The 23,264-nt window shown below is 45.6% G+C and overlaps 1 protein-coding gene across 2 annotated transcripts; it reads left to right on the top strand.

Annotated features, from left to right (window-relative positions):
• The first annotated feature begins 4,383 nt into the window (after positions 1-4,383).
• FERMT3 (FERM domain containing kindlin 3) lies at positions 4,384-23,151 on the top strand. 2 transcript variants are annotated; one of them, XM_053368097.1, is made up of 15 exons: positions 4,384-4,535; positions 9,103-9,272; positions 10,008-10,241; positions 11,758-11,883; positions 12,517-12,685; positions 13,019-13,121; positions 13,785-13,892; positions 15,133-15,267; positions 16,052-16,101; positions 16,406-16,530; positions 17,177-17,283; positions 18,809-19,018; positions 19,824-19,948; positions 22,009-22,150; positions 22,611-23,151. In XM_053368097.1, exons 2-15 carry the CDS (start codon positions 9,113-9,115, stop codon positions 22,788-22,790), a joined length of 1,974 nt encoding a protein of 657 aa, XP_053224072.1. In that variant the 5' UTR covers positions 4,384-4,535; positions 9,103-9,112; the 3' UTR covers positions 22,791-23,151. The 2 variants fall into 2 exon arrangements, with proteins under 2 accessions (XP_053224072.1, XP_053224073.1); XM_053368098.1 differs by lacking the exons at positions 4,384-4,535; positions 9,103-9,272; positions 10,008-10,241 and adding an exon at positions 10,851-10,956.
• Positions 23,152-23,264: the final 113 nt, after the last annotated feature.

Below are 23,264 nucleotides of genomic sequence, written 5' to 3'. Positions count from 1 at the left end.
CACAGCTATATCTAGGCATTTGATATTAATTTTTGAGAAATGTCAAACTACAAGACAGTTCTGCAGGTAAAATGTGTAGGGGCTTTCCAGTGTTTTGCACTGTTGGTAACATGCATGCTTATCTCCCTCTTGGACAGAAGTTAGGCGTGTGTCCGAGATACAATGAGCTTCTGGCTCTGGGAGCAAGTTCCTTCCTTTGATGCCAAGGTGACGGACTTGGGAAAGCTAAGAGAGGCAGCAAAGTTGGTGGGTGAGACCTTTAGGGAAGTTATAGCTGTGTCCCACTTCCACTCTCATAGCTCCCCTGCTGTCAGGGAGAGGGAGAGCCTAGGACAGAGAGCATGGTTCCCTTAGAATGGACCCAGCTCCTTGGAGGACACATGTGCTGAGGACACATCGCTGTGGGATGGAGGGATCATGGTAGCAGACAATTGAATCATTAGGAACATAGATAGTTGGGTCTGTAGTGGGCATAGGGTGAATTGCCTGCCTAGTGCAAAGGTTGCAGGTGTTGTATATTCCTTCAGTAGCCTTGTAGAAAGTGCTGGAGAGGAGTGGTGGCAGTGGTGCATATTGGCACCAATGACAAAGGGAAATGTACTGGTTGTTTATTATTATTATTATTATTATTATACAAGAATATGTAGGCATTAAAAATGCATGTAACTGAGAAAAAGTACAGTGTTGCAGAATAAAATAATGGCAAGCCAGTGTACAAAATTCCAGTCATGCTTTACTTGGATTTGGATTTGATATCCCGCCTTTCACTCCCCTTCAGGAGTCTCAAAGCGGCTAACAATCTCCTTTCCCTTCCTCCCCCACAACAAACACTCTGTGAGGTGAGTGGGGCTGAGAGACTTCAGAGAAGTGTGACTGGCCCAAGGTCACCCAGCAGCTGCATGTGGAGGAGCAGAGACGCGAACCCGGTTCCCCAGATTACATGACTACCGCTCTTAACCACTACACCACACTGGCTCTCTGACTGACTATCGGATGGCGTTTAAATACCCCTGCCATAACAAAGAATGAGAAGGTGGAGGGATATGGGAAGATCCCTCCCTGTTGCTGTATGCAAACCAATATGCATTGAAATTATCAGATCATGAGGTTCTGAAAGCCAAATTTAGGGTTAACCGGCCTTCCTTTTGTGCTATCTTTCTAGGTCCAGGTTTTAAAGCTCCATATCCGAGTGGGGTTTTTGGATGTAGTTTTTGTTGGTCCTGGTGCTTTCCCCAAGAAAACTCATGTTTTTACCGTTGAATCAGAGCAATTGGCAACCGAGTTTCTGTGGATTGCTGTTTACTCCAATTCAGCAAGAAAATGTGGGTTTTCCCAGGACAAAAAACCCCCACCACTCTGGAGACACTGAATGACTGTGCCCTAGAACAGCTGATCAAAGGGGGGGGGGCAACCCTGGATTGATTATGCAGCTGATCAAAGGGGGCGGCAACCCTGGATTGATATGCATTGTTCCCTCTGGCCCTGTCTGCCACCAGCATGTAGCCCCCAGAAGGGAATATGGCTATGAGAAAGGCTCCCCATCTGGCGTTAAGATGTTGCCAGTTCAAAACTCTTGCTGAGCTACTGCAAATCACCCACCTCTTCCCGTAGATGCTGATCTGCTTTCTGCTTGACCCCCCCCCTCCCTGCCTTTAAGGAACCCAAACAGGGCTTATAAATAGCAAGCCTGCATTCTGCTTGCTGCAGGAGGAAGCCTCGCTGGAAGCTCTCCCTTCAGAAGGGGAACCGCAGCCCTAGCTGTTACTTTCATCACTGCCACCTCATGGCTCCTGTCTTGAGCTTAACACATGAGCCAGGGCTGGGCCTCTGCGTCACCAGCCAAAGCAGCAATGGAGAGTAGAAAACGTTCTAAGAGTGGGAGGCGGGGGTTGCTCTCTCTAACCGGTACCAACCTCCTTCTACTGGCATTTACTTCAGAAGCGGAAGTGTTTCATCTCACAAGCCAAATAACAAACAGGAGTGCGATTGAAGAATCCAAATGTTGCAACAAGAAAAACAAATCCGTCTACTTGGGTCCATCATGTCAGATGCCAAATTCTGCACGATAGGATTTTGCAACATCTGGCTCTGGGAGATTTTAATTCTGCTTCTTGCTGGTTGTGAAAAGCGTGCCAGTTATACAAGGGACAATGCTTTCTCACAAACCCCTTGGGCTTCTGAAAATTCCCCAGGCCTGACCTGACCCAACCCATCTGCTCTCAAGTGTGCCTTTGTGGCCACAATGGCTAGAAATTTGGGGTGGGTTTAAAAATTCTGACCCAATATCAGATTTGGTGGTTTTCCTTCTGTCAAAAAATTTGCTTCTAGCCCACATGCCAGTTCCAAAGACTATCAAGGTCACCATTGTGTCACTGACATAAGACCTTTTAGTGGAATGTGTTTAAGGAAAAAAAGGTGCCAGGGCTCACCATGAAGTCGTTACAGAGGCGTCACACTTTTAACATTGGGGGTGCTGGTACTGAGTACCCTTGAGTACCTTCAGGGGAAGCACTGTGTTTATCTAGAGTTTTATATATTGGATGTACACTTCCACCAACATCTTGTCAAAGAACTACAAATTTCTAGATAAAGGCTATCTAGAGATGCTGGGGTGAGTTTTAAAGAAAACAAGGTTAGTTGTACAAACCATTTTTTAATTTAATTTATTAATTGCTTCCTATGAGGTATCCCAAACAATTTATATCATAATAAAAACATAAGACAGTTAAATATATCAAAACAGGTAAAGCAATTACACATATAAAATGTTTTTCTTTTAAAAAATAACATGTTTATGTACATAATTTTTTAAAAAAACAATCATGGTGCATGTGTTAAAATCAATTAAAATTCAATGCAGATGCCACCTGGGTTAAGAGATCCATTTAGAAGGCTTGTTGATATGGAATGCACTCTTGAAAGACTTTCTAGTGCGGTCAACAATATAAGGTCAGGTCTGAGCTTGCTTTATTTCATTTTAACATGGAGCAGTTCAGAAATTGCTATTTGCTGATAAATTTGGCTACTTGATGGGAGGAAAGAGGAGAGAGAGCTATCATTTCAATAGTAAGGCTTCATTGCCCTGAGATCTTTTGATCAAAAGTGGTAAATAAATCTAATAAATAAAATAAAGTAACTTTGTCCCTTGCCCTGAATGCTATCAGTGGAATAAAGTACATGCAATAAGGAAATGCCTGTAAACTTCATTAATATCATGCCTTCTCTTTCTAACATTTGCGGGGGGCGGGGAGTAAGTGGCTGGTTGACTCCTGGGATGGAGGGTGGAAATGGAAGGGAGTCGTCTGGAAGCCTCTACAATGAAATGTTTCACTGCCGGACTCACTTATCTCCATTATTTATGTTTTATCGGTTGCCAGAATCTGGTTTCCTGGTAACCGAATTTGTGGTTGCTGTGGCCCAGAATTTACCACTGTTTTGCTAGGAAACTATGCAGTTCTGTCCACAGTTGTGTTCATGAGTTGTCCCCAATACTTCACGTGACACCTTCATGCTATTGCAGCCTCGATGAACATGTGGGGCAAAATGTGGCAGCTGGGGAGGAGACACTATTTTCAATACAGTGGTACCTTGGTTTCAGAACAGTCCTGTTTACAAACGATTCGGTTTACGAACTCCGCAAAACCGGAAGTAGTGTCCCGGTTTGCGAACTTTACCTAAGAATGGAATCTGAACGGTGGAAGGGCACTGGCGGCGGGAGGCCTCATTAGGGAAAGTGCACCTCGGTTTAGGAACGGTTTCAGTTTAAGAACGGACTTCTGGAACAAATTAAGTTCGTAAACTGCGGTACCACTGTACTTCCCTGTGTCAAGAAAATTCCATTGTGTGTATAAGAGTAGCACATCTGCCCTTTTACTGATGTGCTGATTTTCTGTTTGCAAGGAGCTGTGTGTGTGTGTTACATGGTCACACTCAAAAACAATTCCCCCCAGCTGCAGTCTTGAACTAATATTGACCACTGTGCACAATCATTCTGCTGCAGATGTTCATCCAGCCCATCTACCTTTGTGTGTGTGTGTGTAAAAAGCATTCCCTTAATGGTTTTTTATTTTTTAAATAGCCCCATGGTTGGGTGCTCTTACCCCTTGTAGCCAACAGGGGGCAGGCTGCTGTCCCCTGCTTGCACATCTTGTTAAAATGGAAGCCGTGACCTGGTCGCAGGTACGTATATGTGTTGAGGGGTGTGTGTTTGAAATACAGCTCTAAACAATCCTGGCAAGTCCGTGCTTGGCCGAGTGCCTGACCCACCCACAGAGCTATAAAAGCTTCCAGCTCAGAGCAAACACGAGGTTGCAAAAATGACTTCCACTTTTGAGCAAGTGGCAGTTCCGGTGTGTGTGTGTCACACATGCAGGGAGGAAGTTGATAAGAGGTGGGGGAGTGCAGAGAAACGCCCTGAGCTGAGGGGCCTTGTGGAAACGCCAGCAAGTCAACTGAGCAGTCCACAGAAATCCCCGAACCCTCTTGGTCCACGCTGGTGTCCAAAGAGCTCTTTGCGTAGAGACCGCAGCCTCAAGGTAGGGTTCTTATCTGGTTTATGGCTTACGGGTTTAGTTTTGACAGATTAAGAAGAGGAAGCTCCTCCTCTCAACTATTCCTAGACAGGCTCACTTGTGCACAAACCCATGGGGCCTCTCCATTGAAGTCCAACAATGGTGGAGCCATCACTTGAACTAGGTGCCCCACAACAGGAGAGAGGGATTGCTTTCCAGCCCTCCTCGTGGACTTCCTGGAAGTATCTGGTTTTCCACTGTGGGAAGCAGAATGCTGAATTGGATAGACCATTGATCTCCTCCAACAGGGCTGTTCTTTATTTTGTGGGAGAAGCCTATGTAGGTTAGAGCACACTTCCTCACATGTTCTCCTCAGCAGGGATGGAGATTCTGCCACCGTTCCTGGCGTGGTTAGACTCCATCTCCCGTTAGTCCCAGCCAGCATGATAGGATGATATCATGATAACAAGGATGATAACAAGGATGATAGGAGCTGGAGTCCAGCAAACATGCAGCAGGCCACAGATAGCCCATCCTTGTACTTGGCATAGAGAGTAAAGTAGCAAACAGTAGGGGGAAAGAAACTCTGGAAGGGAAGAGCTTATTCTAGCCTGTGGTAATTCTGCGCAAAAGTCTAATGACCACTGTAAGCACAGTGACCTTTCACATCGGAAGGGATTGGCAATAATACAAATCCTCCTGACTTTAAATCTTGTGTTGCAGGGTGGGTGGGAGAGCATTGGCTACAAATGAGCCCCGAATAAATTGGAATCAAATTTGGTGATAAATTCTAGTTCAACTATTTCTCTATTGTTTGGTTAAAACTGTTGACTACAGCAGGACTTCACATGGGATTTAAATGCTGGCCTGCCTTACTCTGCGTATCTCTGAGGATCCTTCTACACTTTAAGCATTTTGGCAGGTTGGCTGTACAGACCCTGCCTCCTGTGCATCTAACAAGAAGCTGACCCAAGATAAATTAAGCACATTAAAAAATGCTAGGAGACCTCTTCATCTCCAGTTCATAAGCACCCAATTTCTCTTAGGGAGCATTATCGTACTTGTGCTATTTTATTCTCTAGGTTATTTAATCCAGGACAAAGGGAACATCCCCTGTAAAATACCCAGTCACTTGCCCTGGAGGAAGTGAAATGCCTCTACTTCCTTCTATTTCTGATGCTCAGGCTGTGAGCGCCAATCTCTGTTGGGCCAAAATGGCACCACCCACGCACAAGAGAGAGAGATTAGGATCCCACTTCTTACTGTGCCCACTTGTAAAGAAGAGGAGGGTCACCTTTGCTCTTGATAATATGCTAAAGGGCTTGTGGGTTTTCCTGGAAACGGTTCTAATAATAGCTTCAAATGTCTTTGGGCACTGCAAATTTATAGGTTTGTTTGCCACTGAGTCAAATTAAGATGATGGATGGTGGAGGTCTTACCAGCACTTGTACTTTGCTTCCCCATAAGCAAAATGTAAAAATACATGCTTTAAAAATGAAGGGGAAGAAGGAGAAACTTGCTCTACCTTTTTCCAGTGGACTGACCCAATCCAATGCTACTCAACTTGTCTGTGGACTGTAGTGCAATTCCCAGTCAGATTGCACACTCCTCTGAATTTTGCAATACAGTTTTGATGCGTGCACAGAAATACATCTAATGGAAAAATAAGTGTACAAAATGTGTACTTTACAGGAAAATGAACTGAAAAGATTTGGAGGGGAAATGTGTATTTTATGTAAAGCGTGTACGAGAAGCATAAAACTTAAATGCGAGCTTTCTGTGAGTTCTTTCAAAAAGTCTGAACAAAATGGGATGGAACAAACCTATGACGTTGGCTTGCATACACACCATATAGTTAAAGCACATGGTTTCCCCTAAATAATTCTGGGAACTCTAGTTTATCCCCCAAAGAGCTATAGGATCCAGGATCCTTAAACTACAATTCCCAGGAATTGGTGTGTATGTAACCTAAGCAGCAACAATACTGGAACTGGACAGGAACAAGCTACTCAGTCCCAGTTCCCCTGATTTTGGCCCAGCTGCCCTTCCTTTTTAGCCACTCTACTCTTCATCCAGTTTGCTTCATAGCCCTTAGCTCCCAAAAGTACCAGGGAGCCAGCTGGGCTGTGTAATGCTGGAAAACAAGTTCAAGGATGGTCCTGACTCCTGTCCGTCTCATCTCACCATTCCCCAACAAGACCAGGGCTTCAACAGGATCACCTGGTTTCTCTGCTGGAAGATCTCCCAGGAACCCATCCCTCTCTCCAAGGGCAGACCATCTGCACAGGTCCACCACCCCTGCAGGGCCAAATTGCCACCACCAATCCAGACTTAATTAGGGGGGAGCAGAGCACACGGACACCACTGCAGACCACCCACCACATCACTCAAGGCAAAGGCTACATCGAGCATATGCTCTGCTTGGTGTGTTGAGTCATTGATCATTTCAGACTCCTTCAAGGTGGCTGTGAAGGCCATCAAGCCCTGAGCTGCCCCCACAGCCTCCGGCTCTGTTAAAATCACAAATGTCCTAGTATCCTCCAAAATCAGATTAAAATCCACCTGGGCCAGTTCAGTCCACAGCATCCCCAGTTTGTATCTCTGCCCCAACACTAAACACAGACCCTGTATGCTTGCCCTGAGATCAAGACATTTCCTAATGGATGAGATGGGAGCTCTTATAGGCAGCTCCACCTCCAAACTTCCAGTTGGGCCTGATGCTGCACCATCTACCCAGGAAGGCACAATGCAGTTAGGCTAGACCCACCAAGCTCACCCCACACCCCCAGGTCTTAGTGGTCCATGTCAGATCTGCCCCTTCATCCGCAATCACATTCTGATGACTATGGTCTTGCTTTGGACTGACCTGCCATTCAGTATTAGCACTGCCACAACAGAGGGCTCGGTAGAAAGGCATCCAGCGATTTCTTGTGAAGTGGAGAGGCTGGAAACAGTGATGAGGAGTCTTACCCCACAAATAATAATCTCCCTGCCCATGACTACTGGAATGGATGTCAAAATTGGGACAGTATAATGGTAACCCCTTGCCACTCAGACACACGTTACCATTACCCCAAAAGGAAAGCCACATGCAGCGCAAAAAATAGGGCTAAAGATGATAATTGAAGGACCAGTAATAGGAAGCAGATTCCACAATGCTGGTTGGACGATATTCGTTCTAAACACTCCTGCCTCCCACTCACGGCAGACCGCACAGAAACCAAATGTGCTCTCGGCCTGGATCAGGATCACCAGCCGGTTCTGCCTCTGAATACCAGTTTCTGGGAAGTGCAGGTGGGAATCATGGAAATGTAGAGCTGGAAGGGACCATGAGGTTTAACCCCCTGCAATGCAGGAATATTTCGCCCAACATGGGGCTCAAACCCACAACCCTGAGATGAAGAGTCTCATGTTCTGAGCTACCCAAGAGTTGCTGTCATGCTCAGGTCCTGGTCTGTGACCCGAGGTACCACTGAACAACTCTCGTCAGCCCCAGAAAGCATGGCCAATGGCTGTGCATGATGGGACTGGAGTTCAGCAGCATCTGTTTGGCCAAAGGTTCCCCACACCTGCCATGCAGCACCCTGAACAATCTATCGGTGGCCTTGTTCTGCCACCTTTGGGGCATGGGGAACAATGCACTTAGTTTGGAGAGTTCAGAGAGGACTAGAAACTTGAAGGGCAGCGTTCCATGCAGCTCATAGTCGAGGCTTTGGGTCCATCATGACTCATTGTAACATGAGCAAAAGACAAATTTAGCACGACTGGAGAGGAGACATCATAGTACCAAGAAAGGAAGGCAGACAAGAAGCTGGAGATTATAGCAGTCTAGACAAGGCCTTTGACAGGAAGCGTCTTACCCAGTTCTGTTCCATCCTGCTGGTAGGAGTGAGCCTTGCTCTGGGCACATGGAAGATTATGCTGCTTGATTTGAAACCACACAGGAAGAAATGGGTTACTTGTCAAACCTGGCTTGCAGGTTGTAAATATGGAGAGTGTATTGCACAGGGCTGGGCCTCTCCCTGAAATATGCTAGGCTTCAGTTTAAAAAAATAAAATTTCCAGGAGTGGTTTTGTCTTTTGTTTTGACACAAAAGTATTCAACTATGCTATTCCTTCCCCTGTAGACGTCATCTACTCTATATGTTTAAAGCAGAATCATTCCACTGTAAACAATAATGGCTCCCCCCCCCCACTCAATAATCCTGGGAAATGTAGTCTGTTATGGGTGCTGGGAGTTGTTAGGAGACACCCCCCCCTCATTCCCCTCCCAGAACTACAATTCTCAGACTCAGTCCCTCCTCCCAAGGAACTCCACCTACTGTGGCGGCGGACAGCGGTGTGTGTGTGTGGGATTGGAGGCTGAGCACCCACAGAAACACATTTGTGGGTGCCCAGGCCCCCTGGAATTGGTGCCCCTGCATGTGGCCCTCGGAAGGTTGCCCAGAAGAGAATGTGGCCCCCAATATGAAAATGGTTTTCTGCCACAGGTTTAAGGCTTGGAACGGTAGCAGGAGCTTCTTGAATTGAGTCTGGAAATGAACTGTCGTGCTTTTTCTTTCTCTCAACCCTTGTATCCTCTCCTCTCTAGGGCTCTCACCATGGCTGGGCTGAAAACAGCCAGTGGGGAATACATTGATGACTCTTGGGAGCTCAGAGCCTTTGTGGAAGATCTGGGACCCGAAGCTGACCCAGTCACCCTCCGGGTCACCGGCAACATGCATATCGGCGGCATAATGCTGCAGATTGTGGATAAATTAAGTACGTCTTCCAAGATGTTTTCCCTCACCGCTTTTCTTGTTGAAAGAGGGTGATATCAAACTCAGCCTGCATATACAACATATATTTAAAGCACATACCCTGAATCCTGGGAACTGTAGTTTCCTCCCACAGAGGTAGAGTGCCCAGCACCCTTAACAAACTACAGTTCCCAGGATTCTTCTATGGTGTGTACAAAGGATACTCCTGGACCCATTTGTGTGTGTTTGGGATAATAATTGTGACTCAGTGGGGGTGGGGGAATTGTGGTTGGATCCTTTTCCTGTGTGGGTTTCTGGCACTGCTTAGATAAGCAGTATGTATAAGCTTAGAGCCTGTCATTTTCAGGGGAACTGGTGCTAGTTCCCCTTACAACCCACTTGGAGGGTGATGTGATAAGTAGGCCCAGAACTAACCAAGCTATTCTTAGCTGAACAGGGCTAGGGCCATTTTGGCAGCTGTTTCTGAGGTGGCACAGTCCTTGCAAAGTGGCTGTACCATGTCAACTTAATGCAGGGAGCACAGAGAAAATGGGGGAAATGGAGCCACTAAAAACCAGGTGGACTCCAGAAGGTTGTGTAGAAGGGAATGTGGCCCTCGGGTGGAAAAAGGTTTCCCAACGCTCATTTAAATCAAGCCACCCTGGATTATTTATTATTTTCAGTTCTGTATTGTCTGGGCCTGTGTCTTGATGCTAATGCTAAAGGGTGTTCCCTGCCTCAACTTTCCTGCTTCCAGAGCTTCAGAGGGACTGGTCAGATCATGCCCTGTGGTGGGAGCAGAAGAAACTTTGGCTGCTGAAGACCAACTGGAGCCTGGATAAATACGGGATCTTGGCTGATGCCAAACTTCAGTTCACTCCCCAGCACAAGCCTATACTCCTTTCCCTACCGAATCGCTGCAAAGTCAGGATCCGGGCAAACTTTGCCCAGCCAGTCTTTCGCACAGTTGCTGACCTCTGCAAGATACTTGGTGAGCACCACAAGAAGCTCAGAGCGCTTGTCTCCAAAGCTCTGAAATGTTATTTAGTGCAAGGGTTGCCAGTGCGAGGCCCATGGGCACCCAGTATCTCCTCAAAACCCCAAAATATGCTAGAGACTGTTTGCTCTTCCAGCTCAATTCCTGTTTCATACCTCCCAAGTACCCCAGAAAAATAAGGGACATCCCATTTTTTCACATGAGACCACAGTGGCCATTTTGGGTGTCACGATCTCGCGCGTTTTTGGGCACTGTGCAAAATCTCACCCTGGGGGCAGAAAAACACTTTTCAGGTTGAGAGCACTGTGCGGGTCATGTGACTCACCCGGGAGCAGATCCAGGAAGATACACATCCCAGTTTTGGCTGCATAAAAGTTGGACAGTATGCTGTTTGCAGCAGCTTGACCATGGCCCTTTAAACGTGCCCACATTTAACTGGATGCCCCTGCTCTCCCTTCTGTTTTGAACAGAGGAGAGAGAGGTATAAAGAGCTTCTCTTTGTGAGGAAGCATAGGGATGGAAATGGGGCGTGGGGCATACCCACATTATGTTGTGTTCGTATCTGTTTCTGTGATAATTTAGGTGCGGCAGCCATTTTGTGCTGTTCCACTTCCTCCCGGCAGCCATTTTGTCTTATCGCACATACACTTTGTGAGTGGTACCCACAGCACTTTCTGAACGTTGCAATGGGGCTCACTGTCCCCAAAAGGTTGGTGACCCTTTGCTTAGTGTCTGCCCAGCTGGTTCTGTTTCAGAGACTGGGCTTTCTGATGCTGTGTTTCCAAACCCTACGGTCTAGACATCAGAGGAGGATAGGGTGCCTGGCCCCAAATGCAGGCAGGGCAACTGCATTTTTATTCATTGTGCAGGGGCAGAGAAAGCTACAACGGCTGGAACTTTCTCCTCTGCACAATTAATCCTGCTCCCTGCCCTCCTATGCAGCTGATCACCCTTAGAATAATAGAATTGTAGAGTTTGCACTTTTATTTGCAACTATTTATACATAACCGCCAACATTTATCCAATGAAAATAGGGACACCCTATTCAATAATAATAATATTTATACCCCACTCATCTGATTGGTTTGCCTCAATCTAGGCAGCTTCCAACATATATAAAAACATAATAATTTTTTTAAAAAACTTCCCTACATAGGGCTGCCTTCAGATGTCTGCTAAGGGTTGTATAGTTACTTACCTCTTTGGCTCGGGGTTGCATAACTCCAACATTTATCCAATGAAAATAAGGACATCCTAAGGAAAAGTGAGACATTCCAGGATTAAATCAGAAACCGGAACAACTTCTATAAATCTGGGACTGTCCCTGGAAAATAGGGACACTTGGAGGGTCTGTTCATAGAAGTTTAAATTTTGAAGATGGCTGTGTTTCGGTTCTCATATTCTTTTGGAAAGTGAGAATTGGGGAAGTTTGCCTTTAAATGCAAACTGAACTGAAATTATCTGGCTATGATTAGCCTGAATAAAGGACTCATGCAGTGCCCCTCTGCAGGTATCCGTCACTATGAAGAGCTGTCGTTACTGCGCGCGCCGGAGGAGAAGGAGAAGCGGAAGCAGAAGGACAAAGAGAGGAGCTCTGTAGCAAGCCATGACCTGACTGGGGTGCGCTTGCCAGCAAGTAAGGAAATTAGGGGTGTCCAAATGACTGGCTGTGTGTGTGTGTATGTGTGTGTGTGTGTACATTTGTGCATGCACCTGCCTGTGTGTAGCTTCAGGATTCACTGGAAATAGGATAAAGCAACATTATCTCAGTCGATGAAAACCCTGGAAAAAAAGGTAAGATGTCACTGAAGGCACCAGGTGAACCTCACTGGAGAGAGCATTCAACAGATAAGGAGCCACAACTGAAAAGGCCCCGCTCTGGAAGGCTACCTCTGCATTAGGAGAAGCATCCTGATGGCAAGAGCTGTTTTCACCATGGAAGCATCTGCCTCAAGAGGTGGTAGGCACTGGAGGTGTTTAAGTAGAGGCTTTCAGAGATGCTGCTATTGCAAGATTCCTACACTGAGCAGGAATGACCTCCAAGGTCTCAATTCAGCTGTAAAATTCTGTGATTCCATGGGAGGCACTTCTCTCTTTGGAACCGGGTCTCTTCCCAGGGAATTTATTCTCGCCGCATGGAGCCCAGAAGTTCAGCTGCACTTACTTGAACAAGCCAAAGGTCATACGATGATCCTTCTCAAGAAGACAAATTATACAGGCTGCCCAATTCCGCAGCCATGACCCCCCCGCCATTCTGTTCTGTCACCAGGTGCAGAGCAGCAGCTGTTCCGCGGCATGCCGGCTCACTTCTCGGACAGTGCCGAAACCGAGGCCTGCTACAGGATGCTGTCGGTCAGTCAGACTGGACTGACACCCGATCAGATCTTGCAGATGCACCGGCCAGGCTCCCTCTCCGAGAAGACGCAGATCAACAGCAGGTAAGGAGAAGAGGGCTAGTTAGCTTGGGCAAACTGTAGGACTACTATGTTGTAGAAGGGAAGGCGAAAGGCGTGACCCCTGAATTTTGGTGTTGCACAGGGCTGTAATTTGAGACCCCAAGGTCCACCACTGTCTTGAATGCAAGAGTTTGAGATACTTTGCTAGATAGAGAGTGGTATCTGCTTATCTACTACGCAAATGGGGAACCTGTGTCAATTGATCTAACAAAATTTGTATACTGCTGGATGAAACGAAACACAGTATTTTGCAGGAAAGATTTAAGCGCTGGTTGGAATTCCATGTTTGTAATTAAGAGTGGATTTCTCTCCCAGGTGGCTGGACTCGTCGCGGACTTTGCTGCAGCAAGAAGTGAAAGAAAACGATTGTTTGTGGCTACGTTTCAAATATTATAGCTTCTTTGACCTGGAGCCCAAGGTCAGTGCTCCCCTGGGATCTGGGTCTTCAGCCTTACCCCACTTGTTTCTGTAAAAAATAATATGCATCCCCTAAGCTGGTGGCTGCTCCAAAATCCTTCTGAGGATCTCAGTTGTCTTTGTGTGTGTGTAGGTGCGTTTCTACTCCTCGCGATTTGGGGAGCTTCTGGTCCTAATGACCAGGGAGCAAAACATGAAAACAGGTTTTTTAAAAGGTGTTGGTAAACCTCAAGTTGCTCTGCCCATCGTCTGTGACATGTTTAGTATGTTACATATTTAGCATTTTAAAACATCTATTTGCCTTGGAGTGTATGCCACAGGGAACTACCAATTTGTAGAGGGTTACTTGCAGAGCAAGTCCCCACCCTTTGCTTTTTAATGTGTAAGGCAGAGCAGAGGGGAACTGTGGCCCTCCAGGTGTTGCTGGTCTCCCAACTTCCATCATCTCTGACCATTGGCCATACTGGTTGGGGCCTGATGGGAGTTGGAGTCCCAACATCTGGAGGACCACAAGTTCCCCAGCCCTGATGTAAGGGAAGATTTTGTACTCCACCTAGACAGGAAGACAGGTGGGATAAAAATGCACTTAACTTACTGGAGGAGGTGAAATTTGAACCCTGGTTTGGCACTCAGGCTCTGCTGTTGTTCGTTCCCTCCCATGTAGTATGATGCTGTGAGGATCAACCAGCTGTATGAACAGGCGCGTTGGGCCGTGCTATTAGAGGAGACAGATTGCACCGAGGAAGAGATGGTGGTGTTTGCGGCTCTGCAGGTAACCTTTTATCCCTGGACAAAAAGTTTTCTGAGTGTTAGAATCATAGACTTGCAGATTTGGAAGGGACCACAAGGGTCATCTAGTCCAACCCCCTTGCAATGCAGGAATCATTTGCCCAACGAGGAGCTCAAACCCATGACTCCGAGCTTAAGAGTCTCTTGCTCTACCAACTGAGCTGGAATTAGTCCTTGAATGCTGATGATGCTTCTCTGTTGTCTGGATGAAGGACAGAGACAGGAGCGTGTATATAAATTAGCCTACTGCAAAAAAGGAAAACTTACATTAATTGCTCCACTCGCTTTGTTGGTTTATGGAAAAATAGGTATATATAGGATATAAGGATAATTCCCTGGACGCCAAGATCCAGGTTTGGGGTTCTCTTTGGTGAGAGAACCCCAGCAGAGATTTAAAATCACAAAACATGCAGCAAAGTAAAGCATGGAAATATAGGTTGCTGGACCTTTAAAATTAGCCTTTTCAAAGTTTCCCCCTAGGTATAGAAAAAGACTACATGCTTGGTAAGTAACAAAAATAAAAAATGATTTACTTACAAACTCTCCAAAGGCCAGATTCATGTGCTTTTTCATACAGCATTCAGAAAAAGTTACGCAGGAAGTAAAACTTGGCTTAGTTACAGTGCTGAAAGTTCCTAAATTAGTGGTATAGGTACTCCACAGTGGCTTGTAAGAGCCATGTGCTCTGAGCTGCAGCAACCACCTCAGACCTCCTCACACCTTGAGCTTCTCTGGTAGACCAAAGGTTGAACAAATAGGCCTGATTACCCATTTCCTCCCAAGGTAAGGGGATGTGACCTTGCTAAGCCTGGCAGGGCAGCTTACTCTATGGTATTAACCCCTTCATGCATTAATTAGACTTAGAAAGACATTTTAATGTATTTTTAATCTTTGTTGGAAGCCGCCCAGAGTGGCTGGGGAAACCCAGCCAGATGGGCGGGGTACAAATAATAAATTATTATTATTATATTTTTAAGCACATTGGTTATATGAGGCTGGTTATCCCACACTTTTGCCTCTGGCCCTGCCCACTGCTTGCATTTGACCCTCGGGAAGTTGCTCAGGAAATGCGGCCCTCAAGCTCAAAAAGTTTCCCTGCCCCTGCACTAGGAGGTGTGAAGAAATTGTTCTATAAATAAGGAAATAAGTGTTCAGAGCTTTGTTTTGAGACTCGAGTGTCAGTATTGCACAAAGCTAATTCACAGAGCTTTCACTCCTTCCAGTATCATATCAACGAATTGTCTTTGAACACCAATCCCGTGGAGCAGTCTGGCGACTCTGGCCTTGACGACCTGGACAAGGCCCTCGCCACCTTGGAGGTCAAACTGGAAGGTTCGTCAGCAGCTCCCAACGTTCTGGTAAGTTCCCAACAGGGCCTGCCTTCCCTTATGCTGAGGCATTCTGACTGGAGCCTCCCTCTCTTGATCTGAATGTTGTTGCCAGCAAGGTTTCTATCAGCTGCTGCTTCTGCTTCTGTTGCGATTTAGTTCCCTTTTTCCTTTGGGGTTTTCTGAAATGGGCTATTTATTTTATTTTCATTTACGAATCCCCTCCCATGAAATATCTCGAAGCAGTTTCACAATACAAGCAAATAATTGCACAATTCCGTATGTAAAATAAATAAACACATTACCTATATAAAAGCAATTTTTGAAAGGAGAAACAAATGTTCATCAGTAAACAGCTAAAAACGCCCTGTGTGTAAAACAATTGATTTCGTATGTTAAAAAAAGTAATTTCAAATCCAGTACAGATGGCAGTAAAGATCTCCACTTAAGAGGCTTGTTCAAAAAGGAAAGTCTTTCCAACCATGGTCCAGAAGACAAGAGGGGTGGTATTCCTCTGATAAGTACCAGAATGGAGTTCCAAAAGATTGCATTCAGTGTTAGGCCTTCTCAAAGTAGACCCAAGTTGATAGACAGACTTAATTTACATTCATTAATTGCAATGGGGTCTACTTGGAGTAGAACCTAGATGGAGACAACCCAAAATGTTGCATTGTTTTATTTCTGCTGTTTGTATTATTATTATTATTATTATTATTATTAATTCTTTGCCCATGAGACTGAAAGGCAGTCTATAAATACAGGAAATCTGTAAAACCACCACCACAACAACACATATTTGTCATTTCCAAAATAGGACAGTCTCACAGTTATCCCAGAGTTAAAGGATTATCTCCGAATATTCAGGTGAGCTATCAAACCGTATGTTTCATGAGGGAATGGATCCTGGGGAAGGGCAGTGGTGCTCAGTGGTTAGATCACCTGCTTTCCATGCAGAAGGTCCCAGGTTCAATCCCTGTCACCTCCAGGAAGGGCTGGGATATTATGATCAACTAAAAACATTAGCAAAATGGGTGGAATTGACCAGGATGTTTAAGGGTTTGGAACACAAGGCTTTATGGGGAACAAATGAAAGAGCTGGGTGTGTTTAGCTGGGAGAAGAGGAGATGAAGCTCATGTCCTTCTGTCAGTCACCCTTTTTGCTCTACAGGCCCCGTAAGCTGACTCTGAAGGGCTACAAGCAGTACTGGGTGATCTTCAAAGAGACCTCCATCTCCTACTACAAGAGTCCTGAAGAAGCTCTGGGAGAACCTGTGCAGCAACTCAGCCTCAAAGGTGAGTCCAGCCACCTTGCCAACGCCTCTTTCCCAATCCGGCATCAGTACGGCCTACAAAGGATGGAGCACATCTCCAAATATGAGTACAGTGGTACCTTGGTTTAAGAAGAGCTTAGTTTATGAACAACTTGGATTAAGAACGCTGCAAACCCAGGAGTAGGTGTTTTGGTTTGTGAACTTTGCCTTGGAAGCAGGACATGTTGAGTGTGTTCCATTTGTAAATTGAGTCCCCCGCTGCTATGGGAAAGCATGCCTTGGTTTAAGAACGCTTTGGTTTAAGAACGGACTTCTGGAACAGATTAAGTTTGTAAACCAAGGTACCACTGTATATGAAACCTGCCTTATACTGCATCAGACCATTGGGTCCTTCCAGTTTAGTATCATTTACGCTGACTGGCACAGAGACTCTCGAGGGTTTCAGACCAAGAGTCCCTGTCAGAACTATCTAGAGATGTGAGGAATTGAACCCGAGTCCTTCTGCAAAAAAATTGCTCTATCCCTGAGCCGCCAGCCCTTTTCCTCAAAGAGAAAGTGCAGCTCCATGAGTGTAGGGATAGACAGACCAGTGGTCCCAATTCTCTGCATAAGACAGCATTGTATGCCAGCTTCTAACTGTTCCTAACCCTGTTTCTGCCCCACTCCAGGCTGTGAGGTGGTGCCGGACGTCAACATCTCTGGCCAGAAATTTTGCATCAAGCTCTTGGTACCTTCCCCCGACGGGATGAGCGAAGTACACTTGCGATGTTCGGATGTGAGTGGGGTGGTGGGGAAGCCCGGTTTAGAACCACAGTTTAGGGCTGCCATACGTCAACAATCTTGGGGTCTTCCTAAAAAGAAAGCTCAACAACTTTTCGGGGAGTCCTGGTTTTTAATTTTTGAACTATGGCAACCCTACCATAGTTGGAAGGAGCCCTGAAAGTCATCATCTAAAATCAGTGCAACTGCAGCACAGCATCTCTGACAGGTGGGCCACCGTTCCCCTCCCAGAGCTTACAATTCCCAGTGGTTTAACCATCAGTCCCTCTTCCCAGGGAACTCTGGAAGTGGGTTTTGTGAACCATCCTGAGATTTTCTATAAATATAATAAGCTTGATAAATCAATAAAGAAACAATAGCTCTTTGAGGCGAAACAGGAGTCTGAACAACACTCAGCACCCTTGACAAACTACATAATTTTTTGGGAGGAAGCCATTGCTATTTACAGTGGTATCACAGCACTTTAACTGTATGGCAAGAGCACAGCCAGGGTCTTGGTTTTCTCTTTTTTTTTTAAAGTAATATTTATTAAGAGTTTAAAGATTACAAAAAGAAGAAAAAGAGTTAAACAAAGCAAAACAATACAATACAATAGAAGAAAAACAAAAACACTACTTATCTTAACAAAACAAAAGCAAGAACAGAAACAATTAAAAACACATCCAATATTTTCATATCTTGTCTTTCATTTACTTGTTTCAACGACCTCCTCACACCTCCCTTTTTTGTATTCCAGTTGTTAGCTATTTCAGCAAATCCTTTCCATCTTTCTCATTTTTTGTTAGATTAACCCAATCTAACCTTATTTTTTCCCCTTTGGCCCATTAAACAATCTATTCTTACTTAATTCTTTATGACATTCCTACTAAAGCCATATAGCTTCATTCCAACATCCTTCTAACATTCATTAATTTTACAGTGTTTCTGTAAATAGTCTTTAAATTTTTTCCAATCTTCTTCCACCGACTCTTCTCCCTGGTCTCGGATTCTGCCAGTCATTTCCGCCAATTCCATGTAGTCCATCAACTTCATCTGCCATTCTTCCCGGGTGGGTAAATCTTGTGTCTTCCAATACTTTGCGATGAGTATTCTTGCTGCTGTTGTAGTATACATAAATAAAGTTCTATCCTTCTTTGGCACCAATTAGCCGACCATGCCCAGGAGAAAGGCCTCTGGTTTCTTCAGGAAGGTATATTTAAATACCTTTTTCATTTCATTATAAATCATCTCCCAGAATGCCTTAATCCTTGGGCATGTCCACCAAAGGTGAAAGAATGTACCTTCAGTCTCATTATAGGGTCTTGGTTTTCTCAATAGTCTGTGATGCAGTATTCTGCACTAACTGCAGTTTCCAGGCCGAATACAAAGAATTGCCCCCACAAAGCCCGGACCTCGGATCTAACGCCATCCCAGTTGACTTCCTCCAAACAGCCTTGTATAAGGATGGGTGAGGGGCTGTTGCAGGAGTAGCTAGAGCGAACTCAGTGTAAGGCAAGTGTCTTCCTCCTCTCCCTCACCAGGAGCAGCAATATGCGCGTTGGATGGCAGGTTGTAGGTTGGCAGCGAAGGGGAAGACCATGGCAGACTCATCCTACCAGGCCGAGGTGGAGAACATCCTGTCCTTTCTGAAGCTGCAGCAAACCAACCCGGATGCCCGTCTTGCCCAGCAGGCCGAGGGAGCCCAGTGGCTCGTGTCTCCTCGCTACCAGAAGAAATTCAAACCAAAGCAGGTAATTTTGGGCCGCATGGCCCCAAACCACCCTGACCACTGACTGATTGCTTTGGCAGCAGTTGCCAGGAGAAAAAGTCAATCTACAAATCAGATCCATTGAAGTCTTAACATGGGGCATTCCTATAGATTGGGAGTGGGGAACTTTTGGCCCTCAAGACTGCAACTCCCATCATGGTCACATTATTAGTATTAATTTATTATATACCTCTCAGTTGCCAAAGTAGCTTCTAAGCAGTTCGCAAACATCAAACCAATTTCTTTTTTAAAAGAAAAATAGGTAAAGGTAAAGGGACCCCTGACCATTAGGTCCAGTCGTGGCCGACTCTGGGGTTGCGGCGCTCATCTCGCTTTATTGGCCGAGGGAGCTGGTGTACAGCTTCCGGGTCATGTGGCCAGCATGACTAAGCTACTTCTGGCGAACCAGAGCAGCGCACGGAAACGCCGTTTACCTTCCCCCCAGAGCGGTACCTATTTATCTACTTGCACTTTGACATGCTTTCGAACTGCTAGGTTGGCAGGAGCAGGGACCGAGCAATGGGAGCTCACCCCGTCGCAGGGATTCGAACCACTGACCTTCTGATTGGCAAGTCCTAGGCTCTGTGGTTTAACCCACAGCGCCACCCGCGCCCCTTAAAAAAAAAAATACACATAATTAAAATCTGCCTTAGGTTTTTCAAAGCTGCTTTGTTGATTTACTATGCATTCACACACCTCCTGAGATACCTTGACTAAATTCTTTTGCACAATGGTTGTGAGGCCAAGGAGGAGGTTTGCACTAATCTCTCCTTTTGCAACTCTCACAGTTAACCCCTCGCATCCTGGAGGCCTACCAGAATGTGGCCCAGTTGTCGCTCCCTGATGCCAAGATGAAGTTTATTCAAGTTTGGCAGTCGCTTCCCGATTTTGGTATCTCTTATTTTGTAGTCAGGTAAAGAAACTGCTGAGCTTGCCTGAAAACCATTTGGGGGGAACTGAAGTACCTTTTCATGAACTGCCACTGGTGTCGACAGCACGAATGAAAAATCTTTTAGCGGTTTTTATTTTATTTTATTCTGAAAGGCAACTTCTGAAAGTTATTTGCATGTCTGAAGAAGTCTTTCCTTCTCCCTTTCTCACGATAGGTGTTTAATTGAAATAAATTGATGTGTAGCACACAACACCCCACACACCTCTGATAATAGTAGAATTTGGGGGCAACCAGTGAAACCAGAGAAGGCAGACAAGAGGGAGCCCTTCATCTGATGCATAGAACACAGCTATGTTCTACCTCCAGAGTCAGAGGCAGTTTACCTCTGAATACCAGTTGCTGAGAATAGCAGCTTGGCAGCGGGGATTAGGAGAGTCGCTCTTGCATTCAGGCCCTACTTGCAGGCTCCCCACAGACATTGGCTGGCCATTGTGAGAACAGGATGCTGGATTGGATGGGCCTTTTGGTCTGACAGGGTGACAGATGCTGTGTTAAAACCATCTAAGACGACATGCAAAAAATCCAGAGAGGTCTATCTAGGGCTGTTGGTCATTATGGCAAAATGGAACTTCCAGATTCAGAAGCACAGATATCACTGAACATCATTTGCTGAGGAGCAATGAAAGGAGTGAAACACTGCCATCGTGGATGGCTGGAGGCATCTGGTTGGCCGCTGTGGAAGGCAGGATGTTGGACTTTGCATCAGAGCAACCTCTGTTGGTTATTTTGTTTTTTTTAAATAATGATCAAGGTCAACCAAATGCAGATTTAAAATCCTGTTGGTTTTCAACACCAAAGAGTTGAGCCCATGTTAAAACACACCGGGTTGTATCAAACTAAATTCTGCTGAGAGCAGACCTACTGAAAATAATGAAGCCAGGTTAGTCATGCCAATTAATTTCAGTGGGTCTACTCTGAGTAAGACTGTGCTTAGATACAACCCATTGCTAGGCAAAGTCTCCTGATGCTATCTTCCTCCTGTCTCCTGAATAGGAATTGCTTTGGATAACTTTCTTACTGAAATTCATGGAGTTAAAAATTGCGCAGTTCATGGCTGGATCATGTCTTTACAATGTTAAGCTGCATAAATGATTTATAATTTGGGATAAAAAATTCTGGAGGTGTAGCTCAGCTATTATATTGCAGCAAACCCAACGAAGTATTTTGTGGCACCTTAGAGTCTAACAAATTTATTGCTGCATAAACTTTTGCGGCTTAATTGCCTCTGATGAAGGGGACTCTAGCCTACCAAAGCTTAAGCCACTATAAATTTTAGTCTTTGTAATGCCACAACACCATTTTTATTTATTTAATTCATGCGATTTATGTACCATTTGATTGTAGAAAACCTCAAAGTGGTTTACTATAAAATGTATAGGGATGTCCAGCCCTTACTTAATGTATTAACTTTTTCATAGTGCAAAACTTTGTTGCTATTATTTTCAAAAATCACAAAAAAGGTAAAATCACTTATCATCCCAGAACTTTTGCATTCATTCCCCCAACGAACTGCAGATTCCTTCCGATTGGGCTAGTAGGTATCAACATTGCATACCTGCAATGCTTCTATTACAGGTAACTCCCCATTTGCGCACATTCAACATGTGCACGATTGCTGACATGTGCAGTTTTGGACACTAAGAAGGGGTGTGTGGCATAACAGGGCGGGGACAGGCTTACCTGTGTCCTGCTGATGCACGCAGTGCCTCGGATTGCAACCCCCATGTAAATGGGGAGCTGCCTGTACTGAAAACATGAGGACTAGCGATGTGCTTTCCTTTTTAAACTGAAGGTTGAAAATGTAGAGGAGGGGGCTGTAGTAGCTCTTAGAGGCAACCAGCCCCCCCCATAATTATTATTGCTATTATTATTTATTAAATTTGTAGCAGCTCCCACCCTCCCTGCAGTGATGGTGATGACGCAGCCTTTAGCTCTTCAATCACACACTCCCTCTAGATTAGAAGTAGAGGAACCTTATAAATGCAAGCAAAAACGCAGAGCCTTGCCATCTTTGTGTGCAGGTTCAAGGGCAGCCGGAAGGACGAAATCTTGGGCATCGCCAACAACCGCTTGATCCGCATTGACCTGGCCGTTGGAGACGTGGTGAAGACCTGGCGGTTCAGCAATATGCGCCAGTGGAACGTCAACTGGGATATCCGGCAGGTCAGCGGTGGGGTGGGGAGCTTGGGATTTGAGTTCTCTGAATATGCATTTATCGTAGCCAGTCCCTGACTCTTACTAACAAAGTAGCAGTGGAGGCGACAGGGCAGGCAGTGGGGGCGACGGCATAGCCCTTCCCATTTCCTCTTAAGTGGCAAAACAGGACAGGCTGCCCCTGCCTCCATGCTCCATCGTCCCCGACCATTGGCTGTGGATGATGGAAGTTGTGAGTTGAGCAACATTTGGAGGGCACCAACGTTGCCTATCCTTGCATTAGATTTGATTGAGACAAATGCACAAGTAAAAGGACATGTCTTCCTCCCCGCCCCCCACTGCAGTTTTGGCCTAAAGAAAACAATCCTTTAAACTTTTTTGCTTATTCGCCTGTACAAGATTTATACGCACCATAGGTGACCACCCAAAGAGACATCCGCAAGCTCAGCTTTTAACCTTCTTTCCCCAGGTGGCCATAGAGTTTGATGAGCACATCAACGTGGCCTTCAGCTGCATTTCTGCTGGCTGCAAGATCGTGCATGAGTACATTGGCGGGTACATCTTCTTGTCCACCCGCGCAAATGACAGGAGCCAGACGCTGGATGAAGAACTCTTCCACAAGCTGACGGGAGGCCATGAAGCTCTCTGACCTTCTTCCACACCCTAGGGCTCCCCCAGAAACCGTGCACACTAGGCCAGTCTCTTTGTGGAGGCGTCTGAGCAGAGACTCTTAACCTGGGTCAATTGTGCCCTATAAGGGCTTGGGAATACTTACTGGGCGTGATAAATATTTCCCAATAGGAGCATAGGAGCAGAGATCTGCAGGAATTGTATTCTAAGGAGTGTGGCAATCGGCGTGCTTGTGGTAGAGAGGGAGGGATGTCTTGTCGTGCCTTTTTCTTGGGGGGGGGATGCACAAATTCCTGGAACCAGCCTACGCACCCCAAATCTATTATCTGCCCTTTTGTATTATCTCAGGATGACTATAGCCTGCAGAACCTTGCCAGTCCTACAGTCAGCAATTGTTGGGGGGGAGGGCATTTAAGGATATTTTGATGTCACAAAATTATATTGTTGTCTGTTTTGCTGGGGGATTTGCTTTCTTTGTTTTCGTTATCTATCC

The sequence above is a fragment of the Podarcis raffonei genome, chromosome 16, assembly GCF_027172205.1.
Source record: "Podarcis raffonei isolate rPodRaf1 chromosome 16, rPodRaf1.pri, whole genome shotgun sequence".
Classification (NCBI taxonomy): Eukaryota; Metazoa; Chordata; class Lepidosauria; order Squamata; family Lacertidae; genus Podarcis; species Podarcis raffonei.
The sequence above is the reverse complement of the archived record's forward strand: the minus strand, read 5'-3'. Positions and strand labels throughout refer to the sequence as shown.